General features: G+C 33.8%; 1 protein-coding gene across 9 annotated transcripts in view; it reads right to left on the reverse strand.

Annotated features, from left to right (window-relative positions):
- Window positions 1-16,199, reverse strand: part of LOC6045890 (endophilin-A) — a 142,850-nt gene that overhangs the window by 23,425 nt on the left and 103,226 nt on the right. For 7 of the 9 annotated variants that reach the window (XM_038251666.1, XM_038251669.1, XM_038251668.1 and 4 more), the window contains 3 exons: window positions 13,319-13,385; window positions 5,101-5,201; window positions 4,920-5,023 (listed from right to left, as the gene is read on the reverse strand). In XM_038251666.1, coding sequence (XP_038107594.1) covers window positions 4,920-5,023; window positions 5,101-5,201; window positions 13,319-13,385 — 272 coding nt within the window. The remainder of the gene's footprint in view (window positions 1-4,919; window positions 5,024-5,100; window positions 5,202-13,318; window positions 13,386-16,199) is intronic. The other 2 variants (XM_038251667.1, XM_038251671.1) reach the window with 1 other exon arrangement.

A 16,199-nucleotide genomic window follows, 5' to 3' on the forward strand; every position in this document is an offset into this window, starting at 1 on the left:
ATTATTTTGTCCATATAAACTTCCATACAAATTTGGAAGCTGGGAGGAAGCCCATACAAAAATGATGTATGAAAATTCATAAATCTGTATCTTTTGAAGGAATTTTTTGATCGATTTGGTGTCTTCGCAAAGTTGTCGGTATGGATATGGACTACACTGGAAAAAAAATAATACACGGTAAAAAACACTAAAACTTGATTTGCAAAAAAAAACACCATTTTAAATTTTTTTATAAGTTTTACAGGACATCAAATGCCAACTTTTCAGAAATTTTAAGGATGTGCAAAAAACCTTTGACCGAGTTATGAATTTCTGAATCAATACTGATTGTTTTAAAAAAATCGAAATATTGGTTTCAACTTCATTTTCAACTTCATTTTTCGATGTAAAATCAAATTTGCAATCAAAAAGTACTTCAGTGAAATTTTCAAAAAGTGCACCGTTTTCAAGTTATAGCCATTTTTAGGTAACTTGTTTGAAAATAGTCGCAGTTTTTTTTTTTTTAAATTAGTGCGCATGTTTGCCCACTTTTGAAAAAAATATTTTTGAGAAGCTGAGAAAATTCTCTATACATTGCTTTTAGGAACTTTGTTGATATGACCCATAGTTGCTGAGATATTGCCATGCAAAGGCTTAAAAAGCAGGAAAATTGATGTTTTCTAAGTCTCACCTAAACAACCTATCATTTTCTAACGTCGATATCTCAGCAACTAACGGTCCGATTTACAATGTTAAAATATGAAACATTCGTGAAATTTTTCGATCTTTTCGAAAAAAAAGCTATTTTGCAAATCAAGTTTTAGTGACAAATAGTTAATTTAAAAATCACCTTTTTTTTACCGTGCATCATTTTTTTCAGTGTAGTCCTTATCCATACCTACAACTTTGCCCAAGACACCGAATCGATCAAAAAATTCCTTCAAAAGATACAGATTTATGAATTTTCATATATCATTTTTGTATGGACAGCTGCCAAATTTGTATGGAAATTTATTTGGACAAACTAATGATAGAAAATGGCTTCTTTGGGCATACCGAAGGCACCAAAAAAGTTTCAGCCGGATTAAAAAATACAAAAAAATCGAATGACCGAAATCTGAAAGAATTGCTCAAATTCCTAAAATTCCTAAAATTCCTTAAATTTCTTAAAACCCTTAAAAAATCTTAAATTCCTTAAATTCCTTGAACTCCTTCAATTCCTTAAATTCCTTAAATTGCTTAAATTCCATAAATTCCATAAATTCCTTAAATTCCTTAAATTTCTTAAATTCCTTAAATTCCTTAAATTCCTTAAATTTCTTCAATTTCTTCAATTTCTTAAATTTCTTAAATTCCTTAAATTCCTTAAATTCCTTAAATTCCTTAAACTCCTTAAACTCCTTAAACTCCTTAAACTCCTTAAACTCCTTAAACTTCTTAAATTCCTAAATTCCTAAATTCTTAAATTCTTAAATTCTTAAATTCTTAAATTCTTAAATTCTTAAATTCTTAAATTCTTAAATTCTTAAATTCTTAAATTCTTAAATTCTTAAATTCTTAAATTCTTAAATTCTTAAATTCTTAAATTCTTAAATTCTTAAATTCTTAAATTCTTAAATTCTTAAATTCTTAAATTATTAAATTCTTAAATTCTTAAATTCTTAAATTCTTAAATTCTTAAATTCTTAAATTCTTAAATTCTTAAATTCTTAAATTCTTAAATTCTTAAATTCTTAAATTCTTAAATTCTTAAATTCTTAAATTCTTAAATTCTTAAATTCTTAAATTCTTAAATTCTTAAATTCTTAAATTCTTAATCTCTTAAATTCTTAAATTCTTAAATTCTTAAATTCTTAAATTCTTAAATTCTTAAATTCTTAAATTCCTAAATTCTTAAATTCTTAAATTCTTAAATTCTTAAATTCTTAAATTCTTAAATTCTTAAATTCTTAAATTCTTAAATTCTTAAATTCTTAAATTCTTAAATTCTTAAATTCTTAAATTCTTAAATTCTTAAATTCTTAAATTCTTAAATTCTTAAATTCTTAAATTCTTAAATTCTTAAATTCTTAAATTCTTAAATTCTTAAATTCTTAAATTCTTAAATTCTTAAATTCTTAAATTCTTAAATTCTTAAATTCTTAAATTCTTAAATTCTTAAATTCTTAAATTCTTAAATTCTTAAATTCTTAAATTCTTAAATTCTTAAATTCTTAAATTCTTAAATTCTTAAATTCTTAAATTCTTAAATTCTTAAATTCTTAAATTCTTAAATTCTTAAATTCTTAAATTCTTAAATTCTTAAATTCTTAAATTCTTAAATTCTTAAATTCTTAAATTCTTAAATTCTTAAATTCTTAAATTCTTAAATTCTTAAATTCTTAAATTCTTAAATTCTTAAATTCTTAAATTCTTAAATTCTTAAATTCTTAAATTCTTAAATTCTTAAATTCTTAAATTCTTAAATTCTTAAATTCTTAAATTCTTAAATTCTTAAATTCTTAAATTCTTAAATTCTTAAATTCTTAAATTCTTAAATTCTTAAATTCTTAAATTCTTAAATTCTTAAATACAGCTCCCTCCGTGTACGCACGAGAGCATGCAGCTAGTGCTCAGTGCTCCATCGTTTTTTCGAGTTTTTTCGCCGTAATTGATTGTGGTTACCCGCGAGTTTGCTTCTCCAGCATGCCAAAGGCCGGCCGTGGCCGTGGCAGTTCGAGTGCGGCCTCGAAAACCCCGCGAAGTTCGTCTACCGGCCGTGTGCAAAAAGGTAAACAAACCAACGCCGTGTCGACCGCCATCGCGCAGGGGAGCGTGAACGCAGAAGGAATCGACAAAAAGTTACTACACCCCGGATATGTTCCAAGATCACCAGTGCGAACCCGTTCCGGTACTTCCGGTGCCACGACTAGTGGCACATCAACATCCGCCAACATCCCCATCAGGAACGAGTTCCAGATGCTGAGCGACGACGAAGAAAATAACAACTCTGACGGTAGTAGCACTACCGACGACGACGACGACGATGATGGTCGTGCACGGAAAAAAGTGCCGACGTCAAAAAGAACAACTCTCCAGCGGAACGTAGACCACCTCAATTTTTGTTTTGGACACGTTAGCGGACGATGTTGACGAGTTGCTGGAAGGCCTCGGATATTGTCTGAAAATCGGTAAGTCGGCAGTGCAAGTGATCACACTGACCAAAAGAATTTCGACCTGGTGTTTGAAGAATTGAAGCGTAGCAACTTCAACTTCTACACATTCAACCCCGAGAAGCCCCTGTTAAGGTCGTCTTGCAGGGTTATCAAGACCGTCCGATCTCCGACCTGAAGGGTCACCTTTCGGACGCCGGAATAAAACCGCGGGAGATTAAAGTGCTCTCGCGCAAGACAACGGTAACAGGTACACACACACTGTACCTGTTGTACTTCGACCGCGGCACCGTCAAGATCCAAGACCTGCGGCGGACTAAAACGTTGGACGGTTTTTGGGTAAACTGGCGGTTTTACACCAAGAACCCGACGGACGTAGCGCAATGCCACCGTTGCCAGAAATTCGGCCACGGCTCGCGGAACTGCAACCTCCGGCCCCGCTGCGTGAAGTGCGGTGAGTCACACCTCTCGGAGGCGTGCGCACTGCCACGTAAGGCGGACTTGAGGGACAAGGCAGAACAAACCAAGCCGCGCGTAAAGTGCGCGAACTGTGACGGCAACCATACCGGCAATTACCGCGGATGCGTCGCGCGCAAGGCCTACCTCGAGGAGCAGGAAAAGAGGAAGAAGAAAGCGTCCCACCCTCCTCAGCGAAGTACGAGCGCAGCCGTTCCTGCAGCTGGACAGCGTACGGTTCCAGCGGAAAACTCAGCGTTCCCTCCTGGTTGGGGGCGTTCGTTCGCCAGCGTGGTCGCTGCCGGTAGCGGCAGTACGGCCCAGCAAGAAGTCACCGGGAAGATCTCTTCACCCTGCCGGAGTTCTTTGCTCTCGCGGGAGATGATGACGCGGTTTCGGAGCTGCCGGAACAAGGCAGAACAATTCCTGGCCCTTGGGGAACTGATGATCAAACACATCTACAAAGGATAAATTACCTGTGATCTAGATATAAGCTTTCTCTTCCTCTATCCCCTTTCCTTTGCAATTTCTGTAAGTTTTTTTATAGTTTTTTCTTACTCTTGCTAGTGCCTTAGTTAAAGAAATAATTGTTCCTAAATGGATTATGATGCAACACACAGCTGTAAGGAACTCCAAAACTCTGTTATGCACTTCAAAATAACTCATTGTATCTTGATTATTCACCAATAAAACCGAATTGAATTGAATTGAATAAATTCTTAAATTCTTAAATTCTTAAATTCTTAAATTCTTAAATTCTTAAATTCTTAAATTCTTAAATTCTTAAATTCTTAAATTCTTAAATTCTTAAATTCTTAAATTCTTAAATTGTTAAATTCTTAAATTCTTAAATTCTTAAATTCTTAAATTCTTTAATTCTTGAATTCTTAAATTCTTAAATTCTTAAATTCTTAAATTCTTAAATTCTTAAATTCTTAAATTCTTAAATTCTTAAATTCTTAAATTCTTAAATTCTTAAATTCTTAAATTGACGATTTTCCACGTTCCATACAAAAAAGATTTTATTTATATGGAAAATTGTTCACGAAGGGGGGACGGTACAGATTCCCAAAAAAAAGTGTCCACGTGGTTTATGGACGGTCCCTTTTGTAATTTCTAGATAGCTAAAAGTTTAATTGTAGAATTTCTAAATTTGTAATATTCAGAATTTTAGTATTTTCGAGTTTCTTTATTTAGAATTTAAAAATATTGAAATCCTGTTGTTAATTTTATTTTTGTATTTTTGAGTTTCTGAATTTCTGAGTTTTTGAGTTTTGTTTTTTTCCGAAATTGCGGTGCAACAAACTTAGTAAAATTATTCATTCCACTTACTTTTCATTCAACACCTCGACCAGTACTCGCAGAATATCGGCACATTGTTGATGGAAATCGAGCAGTCCTTCGGCGAATGTGACTAGCTGTGAAACCTGCTCTACCTGAAATCGTTCGAAAAAAAAAAACAATTAAAATTGCTTTCATTTTTACCTTACAAACCAGCAGCAACGCAACTTACATCATTCTCCAACAGATTGTACATTCCAACCTGTGCCAGCTGTAAGGATTCGGCAAACTTTTCCTCAGCGCCCCGGACTTCTTCATCTGTAATTTGAGATCCTGCGTTATTTTCAACCAAATCAAACGAGCAAAACATTTCGCCAACACGTTTGCAATTTCGCCCATATTTAGGCAATTTTCATTTTAGTTTTTTTTTATTTTGGTGCAGAAGTCAAATCAGGATCAGCGGGGTTCGTCGTTCGGGATCGATAATCGGGAAATTGTGTGCACAGGTGGCCAACGCAACGGGATCGAAATCAAAATTTGCAAACAACATGAAAAGAAAACAAAAGAAACGAAAATAAAACAGAATTCAGAAATGAAAATGTCAACGATAACGGCGGGGGTGGGGGCATTTGTGCCTACAGGTAGAAAAACAAACGGAAGAGGGTCTCTTCTAAATTAGAGAAATTAATTGGATTGAACATAATTGAAACGGGTGCAAAAGGAGATCAAGCCAGGGGTAAAGGGGGTAACTAAGGAAACGAGCGAGAAAAACTTTAGCATCCTCGGCAGAGTAGTGTGGGCGATGAGTGTTTTTCATGGCCATCGGGCGCGGTTTGCGTCTAGATCGGCACAGGACAGGTGCCATTCGCAGATGATTAAATCGTCTCCGGGGCTAATTAGAAATGGGATGGACGGTCCGACTCGGTACCAAGTGTCAAGTGGAAGATGTTTTTCACACTTTGATGATTCTATGAGTGCACGGTAAATGGACGTTGGAGCTAGATTGAAAAAGGATTAAAGCTGTCTTCAACTCGTTAGAGTTTCGAAAATCAGGTATTGGACTGAATTGAAATAAATTAATTTGTCCCTTAATTTTCAACCCATCAAAAAAGTTGGAACGGTAACTTAAACTCGCTGGTCCTCGGGCATAACTCAACAAATCAACAACAATCCAACGAATCATCTTTGCGGTAAACTTTAATCAGTTGGCCTGGCCAGTGGAAAGAAATATGTCGGGATGTTCTACACCTAGAACGAATTAAGGACCTGACATACTTAAACCGGGACCAATATTTTATTTCCCCGTCCGAAGTAAGACGTGATCAAACATTTCTCTTTTTTATACATAGTAACCGGGGACGACTGGGATTGAACCCAGAGCAGTTGGGATGAGAAACAAATAAGCTTATCGTTAATACACCGGCCCCGATTAAACACTGAAATAAATCTTTTGAGCAATTTTCTACGAAATCGGTCTTTTTTTATTTTAATTTTTGTGTTTTTTAATCCGACTGAAACTTTTTTGGTACCTTCGGTATGCTCAAAGAAGCCATTTTGCATCATTAGTTTGTCCATATGATTTCCCATACAAATTTGGCATGTGTCCATACAAAAATGTTGTTTCAAATTCAAAAATCTTAACCTTTTCAAGGATTTTTTTTATCGATAAAGACTACTACACTGAAAAAAATGATGCAATGTAAAAATAATTTGGTGATTTATAATTAAACCCTTTACAACCCAACCCCGCCTATAGACGAGCTTCGATTTGAAAATTCGCCAAAAATCAATTTTTCAACCAATTTTTGACCTTCAAAAAGCATTGCACAGTGATCCAGATGGCAAAATTAAGTGGAAAATGGATTTTCCGAAAAATTGTGTAGTTTTGACGCTCTGGTGTCTTCAGAAGAGTTGTTGCAAATGGAAAGGGGCAACTTTTGGTTTGGTTGAATATTAGGTTGGTTAACGATTATGGTGATTTTGAAAATCTAACTTAACAGGAATATTTTTGAGAATTTTGTTGTCTTCTAGAAAGTTGTTGGGCTTTCCAAGCAACGTGGTCGAAGACACCAAAATTTTATCTCGTAATCTACGCCTTCTATGACCAAATTTATAGAAAGCATCTGAGCAAACCTTCAAAAATTAGTATTTTGAACGTGGCTAAGCTTTAGAGAAAAGTGATTTTCTAAGCACTTTAAGAGCTCTAAAAAACAAACATTTTTATTTTTTGACATGTCAATTTGAACTTAACCCGGGCAGACGGTAATAACAAAATTAATAATATTTCAATAACAAATCCTGTTAAAATAACAAAAAGTGTTATTATTTTATCCTGAAGTTCAACTTCAAGAAGAAAAAATAATAACAGTTTCTGATAAAATAACAAAATTTGGTATTGAAGTGATATTATATTGAAAATGTTTAATAACACGCTAATAAGAGGAAATGTTATACATTTCAAAAACTCTCCTAATAACAAAATTTGTTATTCGTTCGGTATACTGACTTAGAAAAAAAGCGATAATTCGCACAAATGGAAAAGTTTCTAAGTGTCCATAACACAATCTGTTATTATTTTTTCTTTTGTTAAATATGTTTAGATCTTTGGGATAATTTTGTCTAATTTCGTTTCGTTTTGGCCATGAAATGAGGTCCTTAAGCTAAAATTATTCTAAAAAGTTGAAATTTTAGAAGCTGATTTTTTAAATTTTTTGATATACCCCCTAAGGAACTTTGCTAAAATTGGCTAGAACTATGGGATAATTTTGACCAATTTTGTCAGGGTCATTATTCTGAAAAGTTGAATTATATACAATTATTATGAAAAGTTGAAATTTTAAAAGTTGATTTTTTTAATTATTTGATATACCCCTTAAGGGACTTTGTTTAAAATGGGTAGAACTATGGGATAATTTTGACCAATTTCGTCGGGGTCATTTTTTTTGGCTTTGAAATGGGGTCCTTAAGCTAAAATTATTCTAAAAAGTTAAAATTTTTAAAGTTGATTTTTTTAATTATTTGATATACCCCCTAAAGGACTTTGTTTAAAATGGTTAGAACTATGGGATAATTTTGACCAATCTCGTCAGGGTCATTATTTTGGCCATGAAATGGGGTCCTTAAGCTTAAACTATTCTAAAAAGTTGAAATTTCGAAAGTTGTTTTTTTTTTTTATTATATGATATACCTCCTAAGGGATTTTACTAAAATTGGGTAGAACTATGAAATAATTTTGACCAATTTTATCGGGGTAATTTATTTCACCATGAAATGGGGTATCAAGCTAAAATTAATCCGATAAAATTAGCTTTTGAGAGTTCATTTTTTTAAATTTTGTTTTATTCCCTAACGGAATTGATTTATTTATTGAGAATTTTTGATGTGTGAATAACAAAAACTGTTATTATTTTCACAGAGCCAGAAAGTCGGAACTGACGTTGAAGTTCGAGCTGGAGTGAGAACACGGAGACTGCATCGGATTCAGCTAATTTTCAGCAACTTTCACTTGGAGTCGGAATCTGTAAAGTCGGGTATTTTTAGAGAGTTGAAGTCGTCGTTGACGTCATATCCTGCATCCAGAGTCGGAGTTGTCTTCAAAGTATGGATTCGCTTGGAGGTACCCGACTCTGCAGCCCTGACTAGTACAGAGGAGTTATGGCAACTGCAGGTTTATTTGCAAATTACAAATAAACCAAAACTATAACTTTTTTTGTTATGGAGGCATACCAGTTCAATAACATTTTTTGTTATTATGCTGCTCCACCTCTCCGCACAAAATAACAAATCTTGTTATTCCTTCATGATTCCTTCTGCGTTATTGGTTTGTTATTGCAATAACATCATAATAACAGTTTGAGTTATTCTTCGAACAAATCTTTGTTATTGATTGTTGTTATTTTAACAACTAATCCGATCATTCCAATAACATATTCCGATCTTCTCACAATATCAAAAACTGACCTTCCCAAGTTATTTCCGTCTGCTCAGGTTAAGGGTCAAAAGTTACAGCCATTTTAAGGTAATATGGGTTATATGATAATTTTAAAGGAAACCCAAAGTATGACCAAAAAATTGGATTTTTCGACACTTAGGATCAATTCTGAGGGAAAATTCAGATTCAATGGGCAAAATTACATGGAAAAACATATATTTAAACAATTTTAGACTTTCGTTAGGTTGGTCCCATATGGTTTTCCCTTGAAAATTAGACTTTTTCGAATGAAGATATCGAGTTTAAAGAAAAACACCCCTGAGATTTTTTCAGCGTTTGTAGTGCTAGATCTCCTCTTTCAAATGCAACCTGGTGCTTAAAATTTGGCTTGCGCCTTTCCGAGATATTTAAGTTTTAAATTTGCATCTTTTTTACCTTAAAATGGCTGTAACTTTTGACCCTTAAGTTCAAATTGACATGTCAAAAAATAAAAATGTTTGTTTTTTAGAGCACTAAAAGTGCTCAGAAAATCACTTTTATACATTTGCAACAACTCTTCTGAAGACACCAAAACTACACAATTTTTCTGAAAATAAATTTTCCACTTAATTTTGCGATCTGGACCACTGTGCATTAGAAAGAAGAACTCTTTAAATTTTAAGAAATTTTAAGGTTGGAGGTTTGACTTGTTTTATGTGACTTTGCCAATGTTTTTAAAAATGTAATTTTTTTAGGGGTCAACTTTGGCTGTGTTTTTTACTAACATTTTCTAAATTTTAAGTAAAAAGAATTATGCAGTAATTTTTCTAGTGTCCCAGACTATGCCTCTATGCATTTTTTTACATTTTAAATTACAATGGTGCCATTCTATAGCAGAAAATGTGAAAAACAAGCAAAAATTGAAAGAGTGACTGTAAAAACATGAAAAAATTAGATAGGCAAAATGTAATTATATTAGGTGGTAGAATAGGCCAAATACTAAAAAACAAAAACAAATATTTTTTGAAGTTTATGTCCCTCGGCTCTGACCAAAGTCGAAAAAAATAAATAAACTAGGTTTTAACATTAGAATAAAAACGACACTTAATCCACCTTTAGGTGGTTGGTGCCTTCCTCACATTTAGAGGGTGACGAGCGGGAATTCCCGGGAAAAATTTCCCGGGAAATCAACCATTTTTGAACCTCTCGATTCCCGGGAAATTCGGTCGAGACTCCCGGGAAATTTTATACTTTTAAATATACTTAACTTGTCAAAAATTTCAATAACTATAATTGAGAGAAGCCAAAAAAATAATTGGACCCCAAAATTGATCTTGAAGCATACTAGTTACACCCCAAAAATGAAATATAAAGTTCGCTGTATCAAGGTAATTTCCTTTCTTGTATCAATAAGTCATTTTGTGTTTCATGCCAACCTCAATATTCTATTATATTTTAGAAAAACAATTGTGAACATTCGGGTTTTCCTGATAACTGAAAATATTACTTCAATTAATATTTACAGTTAACCTTAAAAAGAAAAAAAAGGTTTAAATTGTTGTTTTTAATTATCCCGATACTGGGAAATTATATATTAGCTATTTGTTTTTACTTCTCAAAAATCATGCTTGTGAAACTTTTTAAAAATAACTCAATGCGAATTCGTTAATATTTTAAACTACAATTTTGAGTCAGAAAAAGCTCAAGAAACGATCTTGTATTTGCAGATTCAGAAAAAAATCAAAAGGTAAATATAGTTCCTCAGATAAAGAGGATACTGAAGTTAACGTTTCTTAGAATAAGTATGAATTAAATGTAACTTAATTGAATGAAAAAAAAAAACAATATTATTACATTGTCTTTTAAATTATTGCCACTGTTGGCATAGAAAAAAAAACTCCCGGTCCCGGGAATTCCCGGGAAATAGCCAAACTCAACTCTCGATTCCCGGGAAATTGAAAATCTCGAGAATCGTCACCCTCTACTCACATTCATAAAGTCAATACATTCTGTAAAAATAGCAACATTCCCTTAACATGTTTAACAAATCAATTTTATTACTGATTTCTTTTGATAGGGTTCGCAGACCTTCAATTTTTATGGCTCATCGGCAAGGTCTGATAAAAAAAAACCTATCCAACGAAAGTTCACATGGAAGATTCAGACAATATTTCTATCACAATATCTCAGATCCGGCCTCCAGAAAGTATATAAATAACGCATAAGTGCCAATAACTTTTGATAGGGTTGTCAGATCCTTGATGTTTAAGGCTCATTGGAAAGGTCTTTTTAATACCTTTCTGAAAATGTATAACATGATAGGGTTTCTTGCAAAAAACCACCCTTTTTACAATCTTCCGGACATACGCCAAAATCGTTTTTTTAGCATAACTTTTGAAGTACTTAACTAAACTTGCTGATTTTAAATAGAGACCTATGGGACCCCAAGACGGATCGAATGAGACTAATACGGTCAAAATCCGTTCATCCAGTCCGGAGATAATCGAGTGACATTTTTTTTCCACCCACCTACACACATCCACACAGACATTTGCTCAGAACATGATTCTGAGTCGATATGTGTACGTGAAGGTGGGTCTACGAGGTCAAATTAATAAGTTCATTTTTCGAGTGATTTTAGAGCCTTTCCTCAGTAAGGTGAGGAAGGCAAAAAGTTTTTAAAAGGCATTTTACAGGCGTTCAGTTGCTTTCCAATCATTAGCCTAAACGGCCTAAGTGCAAATTAAAATACTAAAAATAAAACAAGAAAAACACAAAACAAGAGAAGTAAAGTTTTTCGTAGAACAAAAGTTGCTCAAAATGACCTCCTGAACACGGGAAAAATAAAAATTTTCGAAATAAAAATATGGGCAGTGAAGGGTTAACTTTTGTCACTAAAATTTGATTTCCAAAACAACCTATTTGTTTATTTTTTGATATTTTTTAGGGGACATCAAATGCCAACTTTTCTGAAATTTCCAGGTTGTGCAAAAAATCTTTGACCGAGTTATGATTTTTTAATCAATACTTATTTTTTTTATTCAAAAAATCGAAATATTGGTCGCATAAATTTTTAAACTTCATTGTTCAATGTAAAATAAAATGTTTGCCCAGCGAAACACACAGTAAATGTACAGAGACAACTTATTCCTGCAGCGTCATCCATATGACTCCCGGACTGTGTGTTTCGCTCAGTACTTGTACAGAGCCAAATTAGAAGGCTAAAAGACTTGATCACACACACATACTTCCTCAAATGGTCCTTCGCTGACTTAGTTTCCGTCCTTTATATCTTCTTCTATGACTCCTAGTCGACCTATCCACCTAAAATTTCATTATCTTTCTTCTAAAATTTGCGTCAGATTTCACCGATAAATACCGATTAGATTAAATTAACAAAACAATATTTTCAACATGTTTAAATCAAGACTAACATTTCAAAAAGGAGTAATATTGAATGTTTGGTTTAAAACCTTTGCATGGCAATATCTCAGCAACTAAGGGTCGTATCAACAAAGTGCAAAAAAGCAAAACAAAGAGAATTTTCTCAGGTTTTCGAAAATATTTTTTTCAAAGGTGGGCAAACTTAGGTGCTTATTTATTTTAAAAAATTAAAAACTGCGACTATTTTCAAAAAAGTTACCAAAAATGGCTTTGACTTGAAAACGGTGCACTCTAGCAAAATTTTACATAAGTACTTTTGGATTGCAAATTCGATTTTTATTTTTTACTGCGCAGGCTCAACGCGAGGAGAAGCATGCACTTTTAGGTCCCCAGAAACACGTGTAATTTGATTTTTTTTTATATATATTTAGACTGGGCCGAATGGTTTTTCTCCAAAGTTTGAATGAAGAATTGGGGCGGTTCGTTGCTTTTGCATACAATCCAAAAAATGCACCGCACTGATTCTCCAAACAAACGTTGGAGAAAAACCATTCAGCCCAGACTAAATGGTTCTGAAAAAAATAAATTGCTAACGTTTCTCAGGACCCCAAAATTTATGTTTTCCCTCGAGTTGAGGCTGCGCAGAAATTTTGTTGGTCGGTGTAATTAGAGAAAGGATCTATTTTGATCAGTACACAAAAATCAAAAGACTAATGAAAACGGTATAAAAAATAAGATTTTCTCCAAAAGATTCAACCTTTATCTCCCGATAAACATCTTCCATTTGCATCGCACGGAACGCACATTTCTTATGCACTTGGCAATGCCAGCGCCAGCACGCCGGAATTTCCCATTCGAATCAGAGAAAAATGTACCTCCGTCGAGATTTTTTTTTCTTTTATTGCGCCCAGCTTCTTCACCTTCAAGAACACTTCGCCCCTGGAAGGTAGCCAACCGGCGCAACACTCATCTCGCCGGAATGCTGGCTATTTTCATGCTCCGCTTTTCTCACTCGAGTTCCTTATTACCCCGAACAGGAAGGGTGGGGGAATGTAGAAGGGGGGAAGAGGGGATGTTTTTCCCTATTTTTTTTTTCTGGGAAGGTTTAGCAGCGAAGAAATCGTTTAAGGGGAGAAAGGAATGTTGTCGTACTCACCTTTTGCTTGTCGTCGCTTTTTGCAATCGAAATCAAGACGTCGTCCTTGCAATTTTTTACGATGATGCTGAAGATTTTTATTTTATTCAGTTGAGAATTGTTTTTTTTTGCATATTTTTTTGTAAATTCCATAAGAACAGCAGCATCCGAAGAGAGAGAGAGCATGGGAAAGGGGAAAATAAACGGAAACAATTAATTAACTGGGCAAAGTGGTATGACATTTAGCGGAGCGAAAAAGCGACATTTTCATTGTTTCTAAATGTCGAAGGCAATTCAGACAAGCATCAGAAGACCCTGAAGGCTTTCGTGATGAACAGCGAAAGTGACTTTGTTTTTTTTTCGTGCCCAAGAATGGAAAACTGTTTGAGGCACTTTAGTGAGTAGGCGGTAAAGGTTAGTTTGGTGGCACAATTTGCACCAACTGTAAGTTTGCCCCGAAGTATTTATGCGGTTTTAATGATGGTGTCACATTTTGTTCAAACTATTATGAACTAAAAAAAAAAAAAACTTTCAAATCATACAAAAATTTACCTCAAAAAAGTTTTTTGTTTTGTTTTTCACCCGACATTCAAAACGCTGAACTAAACTGCAGTAATCAAACATAACCAACGTTTCAAAGCAAGTGGAAGCTGTGTGTACATCCCTCGGGGCTACCAGGAAAGATAAATAAAACAATGTTGCACGCTGTAGGTTTATGCGTTTTCCCTGTTAGAAAGTCGTACCACGTACCAGCGTTGAGGCATTAACAAGTGTATTCACTTCAGGCCACAAACTTCTCGACTTGAAGGACACATTCAGAAGTGGAAGTTCTTGTCGTTGCTTTGGGTGATGTGGTAGAAAACGACAAGAGTGCAACCGGGCAAAAAAAGAGAAAGATTGTTGCGGGAAAGAGCTTTTGAAGAGAGAACTATAGGGCGTCTCCATGAAAATAAATTGGAGAAAAAACGGTTTGAAGGAGACGCTTGGTGTTGAACATTTTATTCGTAAGATAAAAAGAGAAGTGAAAATAATTCAGTGCCGGTCGATGAATTTGATTAAACGCCTTCACAAATATTTTTTTTAAAGATTTCAGAAATAATGAAAACAGCCCAGGTAGATACAATATCCCTTTAAATTTTGCAAATAACCGATTCAAATGATCTTCGACAAGTGGAATATGCTTGTTGTATTAAATTATGACAATTCAGAAATTCCCCACGGAAACAGCATGGCTTGAAAAAAAAATTACGAAAACGGAAAATCTACTTTTTTTTACTTAAATTGTGATAACTTTAAAACTTTAGCGTTGACCTGTATATTTTTTGGTGAATCAAATGTTGCGTCTTTCCCATAATTTTGTTTTTGACCACATTTCAATATAACTCGTTGTTTTGATGATTTAAGCTAAAAATTTACTATCCAGGATACTACCATCTACTGAACTACACTGAAAAAAAAAACTGTTTTCAGTTATGTTATAACTTATGAGTAATGTAATAAGTTTAGGGAGTGTTCTGTTATTACGTAACGCAGTTGGGGGGGGGGGGGCTCACCTTCAATTTGACTTTTAAACTTAAAAATCAAAAAATCTCATAAAAGAGACGTGTTTTTTCTTTCAGTGTATTTTATTTTTCTCGGAAAGCCCGTCAAATTTCCTACAAATTTATCTTTGGCCACTTTTTGATACGATGCAACGGCTTCGAGATACAGCAATATTTAAATTACGAAATTCAACAATAATTAAAACACTTACGCCCTTGTCAAATGTCATTATCGAGTAGTTTAGTAGTTTATACAAAATTTCATTGCAATCGGAGAGGGTCGAGAAAAAAGCACCTAAAAATTCATGTTTTGGGGTGGAATTGCTCGTCTTCTAGCATCATCAAAGAGATAAAATGACTTTCCTTAAATTTCGTAAAAAATACACATTTGGTGATCTGGTGAAAAATCACAAAAAAATATCATCTACCGAGAAAGTTTAAGATTATATAATGACGGAACAAATTATTTTTACTTCAGGATAATGCAAACATTATTTGAAGTTTTTGGATTTTGGAAAGTCAACAAAAAAAAATCATTTTTTTTTTATTTCGTAAATGAAATACATAACTTTTGGTACCTAAATATGTCCAGGTAATCGCTTTAATTTCAAAGTTATCGCAGTTTTAGTGAAAAGGGTCGATTTTTCTCGTTTTCGTAATTATCCCAGTTTTGCGCGTAGCGCGTCGAAAACCCAGTTTTTCTATTCAAAAAATCGTACCTCGGAATATTGAAAACGCAACTTCACATTTTTTTGTTGTTTTGTAAAATTTTTCGAGGGATTCGATGAAAAAAATTTCAGACATAGGCTCTTTGGTTCCGAGACCTTCAAAACAGTTCATGTTGTCATAAGACCTTTTCAAATGCTGGCTAGATATTTGAAACTTCTAACTATTTTTCACTTAATGCCTATCTAATACCTTTTCATTTGCGTCCAAGAAAGCTTAAATCGGTTAAAATGGCGCACAGATATGATTTTTTTTTTTTTTTTTTTTTTTGAAGAAAGTGGTTTTTGCGAAAATCGACGAAAAATACCATTTTTCGGATCACCCTAACACGGTGTAATGGCCCTAATGGCCAAACAAAAAAAAAATACCGGTCTAATTATTTCAGCCAAAGAACCCCCAGAAAAATTTTGAACCCGATCGGAGAACTTTGTTCTCGAATCACGTTTGAGAATAAAAAAAATGTCCACTTTGGCATTTGGACCATCCCATTTTTTAAACAGTCTAGACTCGGTTATCCGAAGTTTGATCATCCGAAGGTTTGTATGGGACTTCGGATAAACGAATCACTATCAAAAAAAAAATCTTTCGTTTTTTTCTTTTTCTTGTATAAAACATTAATTTCGAGTTCTGCGACC

The sequence above is a fragment of the Culex quinquefasciatus genome, chromosome 2 (assembly GCF_015732765.1).
Source record: "Culex quinquefasciatus strain JHB chromosome 2, VPISU_Cqui_1.0_pri_paternal, whole genome shotgun sequence".
Classification (NCBI taxonomy): domain Eukaryota; kingdom Metazoa; phylum Arthropoda; class Insecta; order Diptera; family Culicidae; genus Culex; species Culex quinquefasciatus.